This window comes from Rosa chinensis, chromosome 4 (assembly GCF_002994745.2).
Source record: "Rosa chinensis cultivar Old Blush chromosome 4, RchiOBHm-V2, whole genome shotgun sequence".
NCBI classification, from domain to species: domain Eukaryota; kingdom Viridiplantae; phylum Streptophyta; class Magnoliopsida; order Rosales; family Rosaceae; genus Rosa; species Rosa chinensis.
In genome coordinates, this window is record NC_037091.1 from 51114716 (window position 1) to 51135209 (window position 20494).

A 20494-nucleotide genomic window follows, 5' to 3' on the forward strand; every position below is an offset into this window, starting at 1 on the left:
AAAAGCTTGAAACAGACAACCACTACAAGATGTATGTAGATACAGATGTCGAAGATAATGCAACAACTGCTCATATGGCCCAGGCAGATAACGACTCATTTGTCCTTGGTCACAATTCAGAAATAGATGAGAACATGTGAAGCAGCAGGTGTAGAAAGCACCGAAAGTACTTTTGGACTTTTCCCAAAAGTTGCTTTTGCTTTTCAAAAAGACAGGTGAAAAACATTTCACCTAAAGGAATCTGCTTTTCCCCGTCCGACCTCCACCAGTAGGAGCACTTAGGAAGGCAGGAAATCACGGAGTCGTTCTGTACATTTTGTTGTTTTGAATTGTAGTTTGAGTTCCGCTCCCTATATAAGGAGCTTTAGCTTCTTTAGGAAGGCATTCGAAAATTGGCTTAGCAGTTCTAGATTCGAAAATTGGCTTAGCAGTTCTAAATTCGAAAATTTCCATATCAGTTCTAGATTAGAAAAATTGAGAAGAATCATATTCTCTCAAGAAGTAAGAAAGCCATAGTAGCAGTGTGCTCTTCTCTTCATGTTTAGTGTGAAGTAGTGTGCTTTCATTACAAGTAAGTATTTGTAATCATTCTAATGAATAGCTAAACAACTTCTTAGCTGTTTACCTGAGAATGAGGCTCTGAATTTTAGTCTGTAAATTATGTTTGAATAAATAATTTCAGATTGCTCATCCACCTTGTCAATTATGTTTTAAACTTTAGTTTGTTGTTTTAAAAATTCATATCTGTTTCCGCCTCTATTCCTGTACTATTTTTTGCTTAAATTTTCTGTTTCTTAGAAAAAATTGCGTCAGCTTAAGATAGAAACAAGCAGCAGTGATTCCGCCTGTTAAAGTAACCGTTAGGCAGGGAGCCGTAGGTGAAAAATTTGGGCATGTTGAAGGCTAGTTTTGTTTTTTTCAAGAGTGTGAACAGGTTTTCCTAAGAAAAAGCAAATGTTAAACCCAAAAGTCAGCATAGGACATATTAGGCACTAGTTTAGAAAATACTACCCCTATAGGTCTTTTCCTCTAAAATTTGTGTAAATTGGCACAATACAAACTTGTTGGTGCAAGTGGGCAAAATACATGTGATTTATGGATAAACAGGATGATGTAGAACAGATAGCGGTCCAATTTCAAGAACAATTGGATCGTGCTAAGGGTGGAAACCGAAAAGGGACTAGTAGACGTGAAATGGGCCTCCGGAGTCCGATCGGGACGCACTTTAGCTTTCCGGAAAGGGAATCGCGCCAGAAAGCAAACTCGTCGCTATGCCACGACGTGTGACCTTTTTCGGGCTTTCGGGATCGTTTAGGGCCTCAAAATGGCATTTTTCTATTTTACCCGTTTTTGGTTTTCTTAGTTATTTTTGGATTGTTTTCGTTTTTATCCATGGGCCTTAGGGTTTCGTTGTTAGTCGCCCTAGGGTACTTTTCTCTTATTTATGCAGCCGCAAGCGGCTGCAGAAGGCATCTTATCATCTTTTATCAATATATTGAGATTATTCTCTTTTATCTCTGGTGGACTCCAGAATCGTTTGCTTAGGTTTATTGCTGGTAAACCTAGTTATCAATCCGACTGCGTCACAGGAATTAACCCATATTTTAATTATCCCACCTTGTGTAGGGAACTTGTCAATAGACCAGATTTTTATCAAAATCCGCATATCCATTGATAATGGATGAGCTTGGCTTGAAGCTAGAACTAATGTAGAACACACTAGTAGGTGTTGTCCTATTACATGAGTAGTATAGGGCAACTCAAAAACAACTATGTGAATTTGAGCAAATTAAAGTCGAAGGAAAATCTGCTGCATTCCCAAAATAATTACCAACAAGATTGTGGGAATTATTATCATGATCTTGAGAGTTGTGAATTAAACAACTATGGACTACTTTAAAGAAGAAAGTAGCAGATTGATCCATATTATACTCGCCCCCAGCACAAATCGAAATGCTCGTCTATAAGCACGCAATTATACCACTCACAACACATTAATACAGAGACTCATACAGTATACGTAGAATTCATTAATCCACCAAATAATCAAGCTCAAAACTATTGTTCTGAAGTGAAGGGAAAAATCCATAAAGAATCAAACCTCTCACAGGATCTGGATCCCAAGTCCAACAATTAATTTCAAAAACAGTTATTTGTAGCCTCCAGTCACCTTCACATAAGGACGATTAATTGGTTTGCTACTTATTTGTAGCCTCCAAGCCATATAGCCATATATAGTCATAATGTAGCTATAGCTCATTTTAGCTGCCATACGGCCAATACCCATAAGTTTTGGCGGCTCAAGGCATCCACGCACGCACTTCAAAACTCTCATTAAAATCGATCCTTATCACTATTCAACTTCGTACTTGTAAAAATGGACCGGAAACAATCTTCGCCGGAAAATCTCATTCTCGTCGACCGCGAACCGGACGGAGTCGCCTTCGTCACCATCAACCGTGCCAAGTTGCTCAACTCGCTGACCAAGGCTATGATCACGGATCTCGCCCGGGCCATCAAGTCCCTGAATCAAGACGATTCGGTCAGGGTCATTGTTCTGTCGGGTGCGGGTCGGGCCTTCTGCTCCGGCGTCGATCTCACCGCTGCCGAGGACGTTTTCAAAGGCGACGTCAAGGACATCGAGGCCGACCCGGTGGCCCAAATGGAGCGGTGCAAAAAGCCCATCATCGCCGCCATCAACGGCTTCGCGGTCACCGCCGGATTCGAAATCGCGCTCGCCTGCGACATCATCGTCGCCGCTAAAGGAGCGAAGTTCATCGACACTCATGCCAGGTCAGTTTGAATTCCTGTTCTTTCGGTTCGGATCCATTCCGACCCGCATCCGAATTTCGTTGACGGTGAATTTTCATTGCTATTTTTGGAATAGATTTGGGATATTTCCGTCGTGGGGTTTGTCTCAGAAGCTTTCGAGGATAATAGGGGCCAACAAAGCGCGTGAGGTGTCGCTGACGGCAACGCCGCTAACGGCGGAGGTGGGTGAGAGGTTGGGGTTTGTGAACCATGTTGTGGAGGAGAGTGAGTTGCTGAAGAAAGCGCGGGAAGTAGCTGGGGCCATTGTGAAGAACAACCAGGACCTGGTGTTGAGGTACAAGGCTGTTATTAATGATGGGCTTAAGCTGGACCTGGGTCATGCTCTTACACTAGAAAAGGTATGTAATTTCAACCTAGTTTTGTGTCCTGTACGGTCTGTACCGCATCTCAATTGCTCATTTTTCCTGGGTTTTATACATACTAACTTTTAGTGAATATAGTTTAGTTTGGAATTCTGGAAGACATGACATTGCTAGGACATCGGGTCATGTTTGGTTGGTGTAATGAGATATTTGTTGAATTTTACCATATTACTTCTCACCATGAGATGGTGTTTCTTTGAATATCTGGAAAACAAAAGATGTTCCGCTATGATTGAGCTGATGTTTGGTTGGTGGGGTGAGATTGGATAGGAATGAGAATGAGAATGGTGATGGAATGACACGAGTAATGGAATAAACTCCATGTTTTGGTTGTGAACCAAAAAAATTAGAGATAGGAATGGAATCAGTTATACTTAACCAAAATAGGAATGGAATCAATTATACTCCATGTTTTTCCAATTCCACTCTTTGCTTGATTCAATGTGAACAGTCTTGTTTTAAAAGCTACTTTTTTCCAATCGTCCAATCAAACATCACCTTATAGTCATTGTGATGGTTCATCGCCTTTGCAACTTGAAGACGCATACAGATTACGGAGTATGAGTTCTATTTGTTGGTCAGTTGTGGAAAGAGATATATTGGCCAGTCGGGTGTTCACATTCAAACCAGTTTTTCTGTAATCAACTATTGTAGGTTTTAATTAAAATTATGGTAACATTGCTAGTTTTCTAACAAAAGAATTTTTTATATGAATTGTCAGTCATCGTCTTGTTACCGAATGCATTTAGAAGAGTTTAGTGAGTCATTCACAGCTGTAAGTGATTTTGGCGTACGAGTAAACTTTAGACTCTTAGTATGCTTCTATATGTTCCTATATACTGAAAGAATGTGAAAAGCAAATTCTGGAAGCTGCATCAAACCGTATGTAGTGTTGTTATGCCCTTGTTGCTTTGCCAGTAGCTGTTCTTCTTCATGACAATATGAAATATTGATGCATGTATATGCATTCCGTGACTGTTATTTTCAGGAGAGGGCTCATGAATATTACAATGGAATGACCAAGGATCAGTTTAAGAAGATGCAAGAGTTTATAGCCGGTCGGACTTTGAAAAGGCCTTCTTCCAAGTTGTAGAATTGCTAATAGGACTTGTTTTCCATTGTAAGCATAAGAATATTGGGCTCCCATAATGCTGGACATTAGATCAATTTGCCCTTCTAATAGATCACAAGTTAACAGGCAGTTCAATGTTATTGGGTACTTGGTGTTAGTTAACTGCAGCCTTGTTACCTTATTTTCCTCTTTTCAGATTTTGAAATTCTAAAGCATGCATTCTGAATCCATTGTGTGTAGTTGGTTACTTTCTTTGTATTTACATCTTGTGTAACACCCTGTTTTTAGTTGTGAGAAAGGTAAAGTGACCTTAAGTAAATTTAGTAAAACAATTAAGGAATTCGGTGGTGAATGATGAATTGTTACTGTAGAAGTTTATTTTTTATGTTAGAGAAAATGTCACAAACAATCTCCGAATTTTAAGTTATTCGACACTTTAGTACCTTAAATTTGTAAACTATAAGTTTCGTATCTCAATTAACTTTGACTGAATAACTTCCATACCCGTCGTTAATAAGTTAATAATACCGTCAACTTCTCTGTCGTCAGGCTTTTTGGTATGGATAATTTCGTCTCATCCATTCCTTGACTCTTATCCATCATTTCAAGTCCATCTTTCTCCTCATCTGAAACTTCATCTTAACTCTCTCTACCCTGCGATCTCAATTTACAGTTCCTTTCCTCTTAATTCTCTCCCCCCTCTCTTGCAATCTCAATTTACAGTTCCTTTGCTCTTTAAGTACTACTAATTAAAGAAAAAGATTTGGGACTCTGTTCTCCATCCAAACAATGGTTTTTTTTTGGCTAGAGAGTGATGGTTGTGTTCTCTTATCACTTCACCCATATCTCTAGCCAGGAAAGCTTCTGAGTTTCCCAGGAAAAAAAAAATAGTTTAATCTCTCTCCCTATCAAATTCCCATTATTTTAGGCTCTATTTCTCACTCTTATTCATCTTTATTGATCAATTTCAAGTCTAATTGTTGGGATCATTGAAATTTTAGCACTTCCTTCTTCATGGCTTCTCTGCCTCCCTCTCGTCTGGTACCCAATATCTGTGCAATTTCCCAGATGACTGCGAGATTCATATTTGCTGCTTCTAAGTTCTAACTCTTTCTCTTACCCTTTTTTGAGATTTTCATGTGGTTGATGAAGAGAACTGATAGACTGAATTCAATCTTATTCCTCTTTAATTAAATTCAATATATTGTTGGAGACGAGCCGCAGAGATTTCAATAGAATAGAGACGAGCTGGAGAAAAAATGGATAGGATAAAACGAAAAGATACCATGTTAAAACGAAAATATCCTCCTCATTTATTTTACGTTGACACCATTTCTAACCATAGGTATGAAACTAAAGCGGAAAAGATTAATTAAAGTATTAAAGTGATAGTTTACAAACCTAAGGTATTAAAGTGTCGAATTACTATTTTCTCTTTTTGAGTTCTCTAAAAAAACTCAAACCCTAGGCGGCGACTGGTCGACTTGAGCAGTGTATGCCCGGTCAGACGGCACGCCCTCGCGGCGGCGTCGTCGGACGGGCCAACATGGACATCGTGTCAGGCGATGGCTGGTACTGGTGTATGCCTAGTCGAAGTGAGGGTTGTATGGTGCTGAGTTCGCTATCCAGATCTGTTGGAGGCCCGGCCGGGGAAGGGTAGCGTCGAGCAAGAGACTGGCGTGCGATGCTGGAGTCGATCTTCCCAAGATCGGAGTACACACGGTGGGAGGAGAGGTTACCTGGGGATGTTGAGTGGATGGCGGAGCAGTGGGTTCTTGTTATGCTCAGGCTACATCGGCTTGTTCCTATCTTGTTTGGCTGTTTTGGAACAGCTACGTGGGTGCTTGGGAGAGGCGACCTTTCTTACCAGCGTGGTGGGGATGATCGAGGCACAGTCAGTAGGCAGCGACTGGCATGCTGCCTATAACGGGACGGTGGTTCCTACGAGATGGTGGCGTGGCAGCATCCTTGGCCTACGTTTTCGGCGACCCAAGGCTAGTGCTGGTTCGGAAGTGGGCTGGGCCCTAATCTGTGGCTGGAATATCTTGGCTTCATGGGTCTATGATAGGGTTTGGGCCCATTTTTTGGGTCCTGCCCAAGCTATTTTATTTCCTGAAGTTTTTTTACTTTTATGTTCTTTAGGTTGGATGCGCTTTATGCGACCAATAAATTCCTACATTTATTGTGTATGACTAATCGGGTTGTGTGCCTGTGTATGCACTCTATGTGCCTTGTCTGCTCGAGGTCGGTGGTGAGTTCTTTGCTTCGTCAAATGGGCGATGCCGCCTAGTGGCAGGGTGAGATCAAGTGTTGTCGGATTTACTTTTCGGCGGCAACATAGGAGGAAAGCTATGCTGAAGCTGGTAATTATGCTATGTTGTAATCGGGTTACATATCGAGTTATCTTTCCGCTATGTCATTGATATGTTAAAGTAAATAGAGTAGCTAATTGTGCACTCTTTGCTAGTTGGTGCTTATTAGAATACAAGTCTTCTGTAGAGATTTCTGATATTATTTCGAAAAATACTTTAAATGCTTATTATAATAAGGGGTTTAGGCTCAATGTCCCCCCCCCCCTCTCTTGTATTCGACAGTTTCATTTATCATGGCTTGAGGGCAGCTGCACCAGCCCTTTATTTAAAAAAAAAAAAAATTGTTGAATTACTTAAGGGGAATGTATTCATTTAAGAGTTTAAAAGATTTTTTTGTATTTTGAAGTCTATGGGAATTCAATTGAGATTTTAAACAATCCTTTAAAATCTTAATATATTCAATTAAGATTTAAAATTATCCATTCAAATATGTAGATATTCAAAAGTATACGGATTTTTAAAGATTTCATTAAATGTTGTATTTTGAAGGATTTTATAGTGCTTTTTATACATATCAAAACTCAAACAATTCAACCACTTCTCAAGAGATTTTGATGGATTCTTTCTCACTCAAAAAATGAAGAAGCTCTTCACCCAAAAAAAAAAAAAAAAAAAGAGATAGGTGACACTCATCTATTTTGTTATAGACCTATCTTCTCACTATCCTCCTATGTCCCTGCCTCTACTCACATCTAATAATTTTTTTTTTTATCACTATAGCTCTAGAAGCCTCAATGGTATTGTTAAGATGATACATACACACATGTTTCTTTTTTTTTAATCAAACCCGAAGCCGGGTGCCGATATATATACATATATTCATCTAAAACCATAATAGGCCGTTACATACACACATGTTTCTTTTGTAGATTAGATATGAAATAAATTATGTCATTAGTTTACTACTTTATTTTTTGTATAACATTTTGGTTTATTAGTTTTCTTTTATTATTCATATAACACACAACATAAAGAATGGTAGATTGCCCCATATATATATATATATATATATATATATATATATATATATATATATATATATATAGAGATCCTATCCAGAGCGAGGCATCGCTTTGAAATTTCAGAGCGAGGTTAGGGTTTAGGGTCACTTTTCGGTCTCATATCCACATCTCAACCGTTCAGTTTTTAAGTACTAATGTATAGATCATCTCTGCAAAATTTCAACGAAATTGATGGTCTTTAAGGTATCTAACTCGCTTAAACCAATGGACGAACTGAATCTGTCCAACCTGAACCGTACTAGTTTTAAGGCAGTTATCAATGCCTTAACGACCATCAATTTGGCTGAAATTTTGTAGAGATGATCTATACATTAGTACCTAGAAACTGAACGGTTGAGATGTGGATATGCGACCGAAAAGTGACCCTAAACCTTAACCTCGCTCTGAAATTTCAAAGCGATGCCTCGCTCTGGATAAGATCTGTATATATATATATATATATATATATATATATATATATACACCGATCCTATCCAGAGCGGAGATCCGCTTTGAAATTAACGTATGAAGTTCGAGTTTTTGGTCACTTTTCGGTCGCATATATATCTACATCTCGACCGTTCAGTTTTTAGGTACACTCTAGTGTATAGATCATCTCTGTAAATTTTCAGCCAAAATGATGATCGTTAAGGCATTGATAACTGCCTTAAAGCTAGTACGGTTCAGGTTGACAGATTCAGTCCGTCCATTGGTTTAAGTGAGTTAGATACTTTAACGATCATCAATTTGGCTGAAAATTTGCAGAGATGATCTATACACTAGCATCTAAAAACTGAACGATCGAGATGTAGATATGCGACCGAAAAGTGACCCAAAACTCTAATTTCACAAGTTAATTTCAAAGCAGAGCTCCGCTCTAGATAGGATATATATATATATATATATATATACACACACACACACACACATACTTTTTGTCACTGATATAGCATTATAGTTGGATCCATACATCCATTGCTTTTAAAGAAGAAGAAAGAAAAAAAAAATTAACCAACCAAAAACATCATAAGGACTTGTAAAATATAAACAAATACTAGTAAATCAATTCATTATAATCAATCAGAGTCCATATAGAATTTAAACAATTCCTGGATTAAGTAAATCAATGGATTATAAAAACTCAAACAAAATCTTTTAAAATCTGAATTGGGGGCTCCCCCCAAACTTGGGGGGGACTGTTTGTGACTTTTTCTCTTTATGTTATATCTGGACATGTTTGATAGTGTTTCTCATTCCTTTTTTTGATTTGTCAATCACACGGTGTTCTCAAAAGCTTTCTAAGCATCGGCGGGATTCGAACCTGGGTGTGGGGGTTCCACACCTGGAGGCTCTTACCAACTTGACCACCTGTGGTGGTTAGTGTTTCTCATTTCTACTTTAGGCTAATCAATATTGAAGATGTTGAAGGATATTCAATTTATGTATTCTTACTAAATTAGGATTACTTTCCATTGTTATAATAGGAGAAGAATGTTTTAGATTCCTAATCTTAATTAGAGTAGGATTCCCTGTACTCCATGATTTTATACTTCTATCCTCTATATATAGATGCTCCTTAAAAAAAAAAATCAATATTGAAATCATAGAAGAGAAATTCATTGCCGTTATTTTCTGTTGGACTAGAACAAAGCTCCATTAAGCACCCAACCAATAGATATCAGGCCCGCCTCTTCCCTTCGACTGCTAGAACCCTAGAAGCAACGATGGCCTCCGTCAACACCAAACCGTCGTTCAAGCAGTTTGACGTCGTTATGGACCACTCAGACCACCAGTACTCGGACAGTAAATGTCGTTTCATCGACAGTACGGTCTATAAGAAGATCACGCGCGAGTGGAGAATTTTGGAGAAGGATCTCCCGGAAACCATATACGTGCGCACGTACGAGACACGTGTCGACCTCCTCAGGGCTGTGATTGTCGGAGCAGAAGGCACACCCTACGAGGGCGGACTCTTCTTCTTCGACATCAAGTTCCCGGATAACTATCCGAACGAACCACCAAAGGTTCATTACCGCTCGCACGGATTGCGGCTTAACCCTAATCTGTACGAGACTGGATATGTTTGCTTGAGCCTACTCAACACGTGGTTTGGCCCGGGGTGGGACTCATCCCAATCCACCATCCTCCAAGTTTTGGTGTCGATCCAAGCGCTTGTTCTCAACGACAAGCCTTACTTTAATGAACCGGGTACTGGGTTTTTCAACCGGTGGTTTGGCATGAAGGATGAGTCCCAAATATACAGTGGGGACGCGTTTATTTCAACATGCAAGTCAACGTTGTATTTGCTCCGAAATCCACCCAAGAATTTTGAGGCTTTCACTGCCGACCATTTTCGTGGAAGAGCGAGTGGGATTCTGAGAGCGTGCAAGGCTTATGCGAAAGTCGGCTATTACAGCAAGGAGACTGAGGCAAGCCCGTCTTCGGTTTACCTTGTGAAACATTCCAGGAAGTTCAAGGAGTCGATGGAGCAGTTGTACCCACAGCTGGTTGAGGCTTTTAAAAAGAATGAGGCTTCTCGAAAGAACAATCCGGTCAAGGAATTTACTTCTCGGAAAAACAATCCAGTCAAGGAATTGATGGCAGAGAGGAGTTCGACGAAGTTTGCAGATCAAGTGAAGAAGAAAGCTAAGCCGGCCTTTACTCCGGGCCGGTTATTGTCCGCTGCATTTTTGGCCTCTGTAGCTTTTGTTGTAGTAGTAGTATGTAGAAAGTAAGTTTAGGTGACTGCATGTTTGCAGAGATAACCCGAGGGGAAACTGATATTGGTACTCCATTGGTTCAGTATTATTGCAATTCTCATACTTGGGATCCTTTTTCTATTTTTAATATTCAGTTTCGGACTTTATGATCAACTAAACAACAGTTTTCTTAGTCTTATTAGAATGCATTCAGGTATGATTGATAGACTCAAGCAGATGTGTACTTATACGTTGGTACACACTCTACATTCAGGTATATATTTTCCTTCACACACCCAATCCTTAGCTGAAGAGAGCGATGCATTGCTCAATGCATCAAGCAAATTAAGATTCCTTCCATCACCTTATGACTTGCTGGCCAGACCCAAAGTAACATGCGCGGCATTTTCATCATTTGTGGCACACAAAACTAGTTTGTACCAAAAGCCCTCGTGCCAACACCGTCATTAGGATTCGATGGGTGAGATAGGAATGAGATTTGCATATTTGGCATGGATTTCTATACTTCGGTTGACATAAATGTAGAAATACGAATGGAAATCTATTTTATTATTTGAGCACATAATATTACAGTTCCACCCTTTTGCTTGGTTTTGCAGTTTAGATAATGGAAATGGTCTATTTCCCTCCTGCCACCCTTTGAATTGTCGTTGTTTATATATAGCCTCTGCAACTTGAACATGCATGTTGACTAGCTATGAGGTTATTTGATATACTGTTATATATATTGATAGATCGAGTTTGTAAATTGAAACCCATTTTTCACCAACTTGCACATGTTTACTATGTAAAATCTGGTAATATATTTCTGTATACTCAAGCACACTCTTACTGATTTACAATGCTACTCTTATAGAGCTGCTACCATAACTATCCTACCCATATTATAGTTGGGAAGTGTACATATACATCTTTGTCAAAGCATTAATGTAGTATGGACAACTTTGTCAATATCAGTGGATATAGAGCTGCACCTTGTCAAGATTAGTGTGCTGCAGCTCACGTAACAGACTATGGGTTTGGTATGGTAACAAAATTAGCAGATTGGTGGATCAGATTAAGAAGATGCAGGAGTTTATAGTAGGTTGGAATTTGTAAAACCCTATTCCAAGTTGTAGAATTACCAGTCTTCCAAGTTGTAAGATATTACTAATTCATAAGTAGAATTTTTTAGATTTAGTTGGATACTACACTATTTCCTAAAATGGACGGGAAACAATCTACGCCGGAAAATCTCATTCTCGTCAACCGCGAACCGGACGGAATCGCCTTCGTCAGGATCAACCGTCCCAAGTCGCTTAACTGGCTGACCAAGGCTATGATCATCGATCTCGCCCGGGCCATCAAGTCCCTGAATCAAGACGATTCGGTCCGGGTCATTATTCTTTCGGGTACGGGTCGGGCCTTCTGCTCCGGCGTCGATCTCACCGTGGCCGAGGACGTTTTCAAAGGCGACGTCAAGGACATCGAGACCGCGGGCCCCCAAATAGAGCTATACAAAAAGCCCATCATCGCCGCCATCCACGGCTTCGCGGTCGCAGGCGGATTCGAAATCGCGATCGCTTGCCCGAATCCGAATTTTGTTGACAGTAAATTTTATTGCTATTTTGGAATATAGATTTGGAGTACTTCCGTCGCTGGGTTTGTCTGAGAAGCTTTCGAGGATAATAGGGGCAACAAAGCGCGTGAGGTGTCACTGACGGCGACGCCGCTAACGGTGGAGGTGGGTGAGAGGTTGGGGTTAGTGAACCATGTTGTGGAGGAGAGTGAGTTGCTGAAGAAAGGGCGGGAAATAGCAGAGGCCATTGTGAAGAATAACCAGGACCTGGAGGTGAGGTACAAGGCTGTTATTAATGATGGGCTTAAGTTGGACCTGGGTACGTCATGCTCTTACACTAGAAAAGGTCTGCAATTTCGACTTAATTTTGTGGTTTTTGATGTTGCGTTGGTGGAGTGAGATTGGATAGGAATGAGAATGAGAATGGTGATGGAATGACAATAGTAATGGAATGAACTCCATGTTTTGATTGTGAACAAAAAAAATTTAGAAATAGAAATGGAATCAATTATACTTCGACCAACGTACATAGGACTGGGATCAATTATACTCCGGTCATGTTTTTCCAATTCCACTCTTTGCTTGATTCAGTGTTTCACACGGTCAGGACAGTGGAATGGTCATTTTAAAAACTACTCTGTTCCATTCGTCCTATCAAATTAACATCACCTTGTAGTTATTGTGATGGCTCATCGCCTTTGCTACTTGAAGATGCAGAGTATGAGTTCTATTTCATATATGGTCAGTTGTGGAACGAGATAGATCAAACCAGTGTTTCAGCAATCAACTATTGCAGGTTAATTATGGTAAGATTGCTGGTTTTCTAACAAAAGAAATTTTTTTATGAATTGTCAGTCATCGCCTTGTTAGCAAATGCATTTCGAAGAGGTTAGTGAGTCATTCACAGCTGTATGTGATTTTGGCGTACGAGTAAACTTTAGACTCTTAGTAAATACTGATGTATGCACATGCATTCTGTGACTGTAATTTTCAGGAGAGGGCTCGTGAATATTACAATGGAATGACCAAGGATCAGTTTAAGAAGATGCAAGAGTTTATAGCTGGTCGGAGTTCGAAAAAGCCTTCTTCCAAGTTGTAGAATTGCTAATAGGACTGGTCCCCATCGTAAGCGTAAGAATATTGGCTCCCATAATGCGGGGAATTAGTTCAATTTGCCCTTCGAATAGATCAAGTCAACAGGCGGTTCAATGTTATTGGGTATTTGATGTTAGTTTGATGCAGCCCTGTTACCTTACTTTCATCTGTTCAAATTTGAAGTTCTAAGCATGCATTCTGAATCCATTTTATGTAGTTGGTTACTTTCTTTGTATTTACATCTTTGAAGTCAATAGTAACAGTGTAACACCATGTTTTCAGTTGTGAGAAAGGTAAAGTGACCTCAAGTAAATTTAGTAAAACAATTAAGGAATTTGGTGGTGAATGATGAATTGTTACTGTAGATTTTTTTTTTTTTTTTTGTTAGAGAAAATGTCACAAACGATCTCTGAATTTTAAGTCATTCGACATTTTAGTACCTTAAATTTGTAAACTATAATTTTAGTATCTCAATTAACTTTTACTGAATAACTTTCATACTTGTCGTTAATAATGTCGTCAACTTCTCTGTCGTCAAGCCCGGCCCTGGCCCAGGCCTCAAATCTCTCTTAGTCTCTTTTTGTTGGGAATCAAATTAAGAGAAAAGCAGGAATTCAAAAATCTGCTGCAACTAGACTAAAGGGAATGTCCATTATTGGGAAATTCACATGTGGCAACATGTAGGGGAACATATAGGGCCCTGCAAGTAGACAAAAGAGCATGGTTAGAGCAGTTCACATAGGAGCTGTTGCCGCTCGACAAAAATGAAGGAATACAACATTGGGCCAATAAAAGAGAATAAGGGAGATTAGCCCGGTTACTCTTAACACTTTTAATTCCGCAGATTCTTCATCTTCTAACTCTTCTCTTCTTACTCTCAATTCACAACTCCCAAGGCTCATTAATCATCGAGCAAATCTAGCAATTTTTTATAAAGGGCCCAATTTTTGATTTTTTTATTATTTTATATAAAGGGCCCAATTTCATTCTTCACCCCGGACCTTGAATTTTTCAAGGCCAAGCCTGTCTATAGTGAGGCCTTTTGGTATAGATAATTTCGTCTCATCCATTCCATGACCCTTATCCATCATTTCAGGTCCATCTTTCTCCTCATCAGAAACTTCCTCTTAATTCTCTCTCTCCCCTGTGATCTCAATTTATAGTTCCTTTCCTCTTAATTCTCTCTCCCTTCCCTTGTAATCTCAATTTACAGTTCCTTTGCTTTTTAACCTACTACTAATTAAAAGATATTAAGACTCTGTTCTCCATCCAAGTAAGGTTTTTTTTGTTGGAAAATAATTTGAACTTGTCATTATCTAAATATATTCAGATAATAGTTTTGATTTAATGAGAAACTAATTAACAAAAATACATATCTAAAACTCTATTCTGTTATCAATTTGAAATTATGTCTCATTTGAAGTAGGAGACTTATCTGTTAATGAATCTGATTAACATTAAGGATATATACATGATAAACATCAAGTATCTGCGGATGAAATCGTTAGGAAATCTTGGACTCCTTATGGGATGAGCACAAGATTGATACTGGCCTCTATATATAGCAGATTAAGTCCCTGTGTTAACTACACGTTTTTAGCATTGAGTTCAGTCCCATTCTAAAAGCTTAAAGTAGTATAACATAGAAGCCTTTTTCCTCTTTTGTTTCTGGTTCTGTGTTGGTGCATTGGAGTTTCTGGAGCTAGTAGCTACTGGAGTTCGTGGCTTCTGGAGTTGCTGTGTAGACAAGGGACGTTTGTAGTTGTCAAGTTGTTGCTGGGATCTTTGTTATTGAAGAACAGAAGATGGCTGGACAATATGTTGAACCCCTAAACAATGGTAATCCTTATGTCCCACTATGAAACTTATATCCTATGGTTATTATCCTTTGTGTTCTTGCATGATTCAGATTTGATGTGTTACTTTTGTTTTCTTTACATCATTTGCTCTAATATTTTTTGCTAGAGACATTGATGTTTGTGTTCTCTTCTCACTTCAGCCATATCTCTAGGCAGGAAAGCTTCTGAGTTTCCCAGGGAATTAAAATAAAAGAGTAGTTTAATCTCTCTCCCTATCAAATCTATTATAGGCTCTATTTCTCGTCTTATTCATCTTTATTGATCAATTTCAAGTTGTTGTAAATATTATAAATATGTGGCTGTCCACGTAACTCAACTTTTATATAAATGGGTCAATGAGAATGAATAATACACACATCAACATTTCCTCCTTTCTATCGATCTCTCTATATTATTTGATTCCTACTAGCATAAGTTTCTAGTTTACAACACAAGTCTAATTGTTGGGATTATTTAATTTTTAGCAATTCCTTCTTCATGGCTTCTCTGCCTCCCTCTCATCTAGTACCCAGTATCAACACAATTTCCCAGATGACTGCGAGATTCATATTTGCTGCTCCTAACTCTTTCTCTCACCCTTGTTTGAGATTTTCATGTGGTTGATGAAGAGAATTGATCAACTAAATTCAATCTTATTCCACTTTTTAAATAAGAATATATTGAATTTTATTGTTGGAGACGTGCAGCAGAGATTTAAATAGAATAGCGACGAGCTGGAGAAGCAATGGATGGGATAAGATGAAAAAACACTATGTTAAGAGAAAAATACCCTCGTCATTTGTTTTAAGTTGACACTGTTTCTAATAGTAGGTATGGAACTGAAGCAGAAAATGTTGATTAAGGTACTAAAGTGATAGTTCACAAACTCAAGATATCAAAGTGTCAAATTACTTAAATTTCGGAGATTGTTTGTGACTTTTCCTCTTTATATTATATCTGGACGTGTTTGATAGTGTCTCTCATTCCGAGTTTAGCCTAATCAATATTGAAGACACATTCTCAAAAAAACAAAAACAAAAAAAAAGCAAAAAAAGAAAAGAAAAAGTCAATATTGAAATCATAGAAAAGAAATTCATTGTCGTTACAAAGCACCATTAAGCACCTAACCAATAGATAGTAGGCCCAATATATCCATAGGTAGCCCATACAATCATGTTTAAGTAGTAATGCAGCAGCTCTAGGCCTACAAACTATTAATTAGGCTGGATTTAGTTCGGCTCAGATCATTCTAGAAATGGATGCACAGCTGGTGATCAATGAACTAATTAGTGACATTCTAGACAGTCTTTTAGTAGGAGTGAGGACACTTTTCCACTTCTTCCAATCAGTCATTTATACTTATATTCCTAGGAAATGTAATCAGACAGCGCAAGTTTTAGCTAGGAATGCGCTTTTGTATCCTGCATTTCAAATTTGGATTGAGGATGGTTCACAATGGCTTAAAGTATCTTTAGAAGACTCTCTATTTTAGATCCTTAGCTATTTTAGAGAGTATGTTTAACTTTTTATCTATTTTAGCAGCTGCAGCAGACTCCTAAGTGGCTCTCTATTATAACTTTTAGCTATCTCACTCCTAAATATAGAGAGCAAGATTAGGCTCTCCATAATTTAAAACATTCATTTTGAGTTATTTCATGTAATTTATAAATACATTTAAATTATTTAATTTTTATTTAAAAAATAATATAAATTCAAAATTAGCAAGAATAGAGAGCACTGATACAAATGTATTTCTAAAGTGGCTAGCCAAAGTCCTTTGGCTAAATTTGACTCAAAAATAGCTAGCATTGCTAAAGATGCTCTTATAACTGATGTAAATATCTCAATTGCGTAATTAATGCAATTTCCTTTTCTCAAAAAAAAAAAAAAGAGAGTATTTTTTTGAGGTAAAATGATGATTTCATTAATAGCAAAACACAAGCCAAAATGGTACAGGTACTTAGTTCCCACCAGGAGTGATAGGTGTCATTACACTTGAAACATTTCTGCTCCTCAATCAGGAGCCTATCAGAACTAGAATATTCTAGCTAGGAATAATAGCAAAGAAAAGCTTCCGAAGCCAATGTGCTCAATTGCGGTGCATCAAGAAACTCTTCCTCTTTGGATGTAGAATACCAATATTCTATAGGCCAAAAAATCGGTACATAGCTTCCTAATACAAGGAATTTATACTAATTAGACAACTAAAAACATAGGATGGGCCTAGGGCAAAAAACACCACAGCCCACATAGTAAGCCCAAGATCATCCAAATGGTAGTCCAACTCCAGAGCCCATTCAGCAGACCTGGTCCCAACCCATTAGTCCAGACGACTTGTAGTACCCCAGAAACCCAGCGGCACCGCTTCCGACCTGTTTTGACATGTTCTACTCGGACCCATGCCGCCCCAATTTAACGCCGTCGCGACCTCCTGCCACTTCTACCCAAACAGCGCTACAGCACACGCCATCCAGAAGCAAGATGGACCATTGCCTCACCCTCTACCCACCGTCGAACCAGAACCCATGTCGTCCATCTTGAACAGCATAAAAACACGTCGTTGATCGATATGCAAACTAGAAACCAAGCCCATGCAACTCCATAGAGCGCAACCAACCACGGAAACCCTGGAGACCTTATTGGATCGAATACCCGTCCGGCAGCAGCCCCAAGACGTCGGCGAGGCGGAGGCCACCATCCATCGGGCTCCGCGGGACAAGGTCGAATACTCACTAAACAGAAAACCGGTTTGTGGGTAGTTAGGGTTTCTCTCGAGGAAGAGAGTGTGTCGAACTCCAAAAAAAAAAAAAACAAAAACAAAAAGTATTAGGTTTTATACAAGTGTTTAATTAGCATTAGGTTTTATTTTTGGCAAACTCTTCTATCGTCCGTCACAAATCAAAACCCCTCTTCTCTTCGACTGCTAGAACCCTAGAAGCAATGATGGCCGTCTCGTCAACACCAAACCGTCGTTCAAGTAGTTTGACGTCGTTATGGAGCACTCAGACCACCATTACTCCAACAGTAAATGACATTTACTCATCGACATTACAGTCTATCGACCAGAAGATCACGCGCGAGTGGAGAATTTTGGAGAAGGATCTCTCGGAAACCATATACATGCGTATGTACGAGACACGTGTCGACCTCGTCAGGGCAGTGATTGTAGGAGCAAAAGGCACACCCTAGGAGGACGGACTCTTCTTCTTCGACATCAAGTTCTCGGACAACTATCTGAACCAACAACTAGAGGTTCATTATTGCTCGCACGGATTGCAGGTTAACCATAATCTATATGCGTCTAGACATGTTGCTTGAGCGCGCCTACTCGACACGTGGTTTGGCCCGGGTTGGGACTCATCCCAATCCACCATCCTCCAAGTTTTGGTGTCAATCCAGGCGCTTGTTCTCAACTACGAGCCCTTCTTTAACAAAGTGGGTTCTAGGTTTTTAAACTGGTGGTTTGACATGAAGGATGAGTCCCAAAAATACAATGGGGAAGCGTTTATTTCAACATGCAAGTCAACGTTGTATTTGCTCCAAAATCCACCCAAGAATTTTGAGGCTTTCACTGCCAACCATTTTCTTGTAAGAGCGAGTGGGATTGTGAGAGCGTGCAAGGCTTATGTGAAAGTCGGCAGTTGTACCCACAACTGGTCGAGGCTTTTAAAATGAATGAGGCTTCTCCAAAGAACAATCCGGTCAAGGAATTGATGGCGGAGAGAAGTTCGACAAAGTTCGCAGATCAAGTGAAGAAGAAAGCTGAGCCTGCGGCCTTTACTGCAGGCTGGTTATTATCTGCTGCATTTTTGGTCTGTTGGACATTTATATGGTCTAATTGCTATATTAAAAAGAAGGATTAAATTTTGTTAAGTCCCTATACTCTGACTCTTTTTTCATTTCAGTCCCTGACATTCTCATTTAATCTAAAAAGTCCCTAATGTCACAATTTCCATCCGATCGATCCCCGCCATCCAATTCCTCCGTTTGTAGGCTGACGTGGCATTAAAGTCAATGTCAACTCAGGGCCACGTAAGTCTTTCCAATTGTGAAATGACCATACTATCCATGCCCTCTATTATGGGTATTTAGGACGCCCTTCTCCGTCATTTCTTGATCGTGTTGCAGCGACGGTGACCCAGATCGGGAAGCATGTTGCAACACGGATCCTGACCACTTTCTCCTTCTTTTATTAAATCTGAGAAGCATCAAATCAAACCCTTCTCTGTCCAATCCTAGCCTTTAGAAGCACTGACCCGTGTTGCAGCGACGGGGACCCAACCCTCTCTCCATTTTTCGGCTACCTCTCGATGTCTGACTAGTGTCATTCAACTCCTCTTGGTGATGCGAACCGGAGCCCGATCTTCCTTGCTCCAAACGAGCGGCGACAGTGGCCAAGCTTCTGAAGAAAAAGGCATCTAGTTGATTTTAATGGAGTCAAAGTCGCTCTGAGTCCCGAGTATAGCGCCTTCTCTGATGAGGTTGGCGCCGCCATTTTCTGAGATTGAGAGCTTCGAGTCCGAGTTTGGGACTGAGTCAATTCGGAGATGAGCGAAGAGAGAGTCGAGGAAGAGGAAAAGCGTGAGGCCGCGATTGGTGCTGCTTCGGAATTTGAGGAATGAAATGCCATCGGTGGAAATGAGGAGGACCACGAAGGTTTTCGGGATAGGGAAGAGGGTGGATGGTGCCCGAGTCTTGCGTGCGGGTGATTTGAATTTTGAATTTGTTTTTTTTTTTTTTGGGTGAATCTCAACTGGTTTGGATTTTGATTTTGTTTTTTTGTGAATTTTACTCTTTGTTGATGGGATAGATGTTACTGCATCTGCAACATGGAGAAGTGGGTCTAGGGATGGTTGTGGTGGAGGGTAGGTGGTGGGATTGGGTGTTGTGACAGGTGGAGTAGGAGGTGGTGCAGCAGCAAGTGGTGGTGGTGACCTTGAAACTACTCTCGGCGAGTCCTTGAATATCAAAGAAGTTTGAGGATCATTGAATGACAAATCCGAGGAGGTTTTTGGATGATAAGCTTGGTGGTGGTGGTGGATAGATTGGTGGTGGTGGCGGCGGTGGATTTTGGTGTGAAGAAAAGAAAAAAAAAGAATAAAAGAATGAATTAGGGAAAATGAAAGGGGGGTATATTGGACAATGTACAGCTTATGTGGCATGTAAATTGCTGAGTTGGCGTGGCTCGAGTGCCACGTCAGCAAGTTAAAGGCCTAAATTGACAGAATGCTAACAGACTGTACCGATCAGATGGAAATTGTGACGTTATGGACTTTTCAGATTAACTGAGAATGTCAGGGACTGAAACGAAAAAATGGTCATAGTACAGGGACTAAACATAATTTAATCCTAAAAAGAAAATCAAGAAATCATTTATGCAGATTATATACCAAATAGAATGCATAGATTTAAACAATGCAAAATGATAAAAGTTAGAAAAACCTTTAACAATATGGTCGAGTGTAGAACTTGGTTCTATATCCTTAAGACGAAATTGCCTCCTCATTGGTGCTTGAAGGGTTTTAATGGCAAACGTCTCCCAGGATACAACGACCTTCTTCTTGTGGTACTAGCACTCCAAATCTCAAGAACAGCGAACTTAGATTGTGTATGAACTCTCTCTTGAAAAGACTCAATTGATTTT

At 39.6% G+C, this 20494-nt stretch overlaps 2 protein-coding genes and 1 pseudogene across 2 annotated transcripts; all 3 read left to right on the forward strand.

The window, feature by feature from the left end:
- The first annotated feature begins 2258 nt into the window (after positions 1–2258).
- Positions 2259–4496, forward strand: LOC112200446 (probable enoyl-CoA hydratase 1, peroxisomal). The gene is made up of 3 exons (XM_024341482.2): positions 2259–2793; positions 2888–3170; positions 4183–4496. The coding sequence occupies exons 1-3, from the start codon at positions 2378–2380 to the stop codon at positions 4285–4287; spliced, it is 804 nt and encodes a 267-aa protein (XP_024197250.1). The 5' UTR covers positions 2259–2377; the 3' UTR covers positions 4288–4496.
- Positions 4497–9363: 4867 nt separating this feature from the next.
- LOC112199499 (putative ubiquitin-conjugating enzyme E2 38) lies at positions 9364–10374 on the forward strand. Its single transcript, XM_024340511.1, has one exon. It carries the CDS (start codon positions 9364–9366, stop codon positions 10372–10374), a length of 1011 nt encoding a protein of 336 aa, XP_024196279.1.
- A 1108-nt stretch (positions 10375–11482) lies between these two features.
- Positions 11483–13070, forward strand: LOC112200447 (annotated as a pseudogene).
- Positions 13071–20494: the final 7424 nt, after the last annotated feature.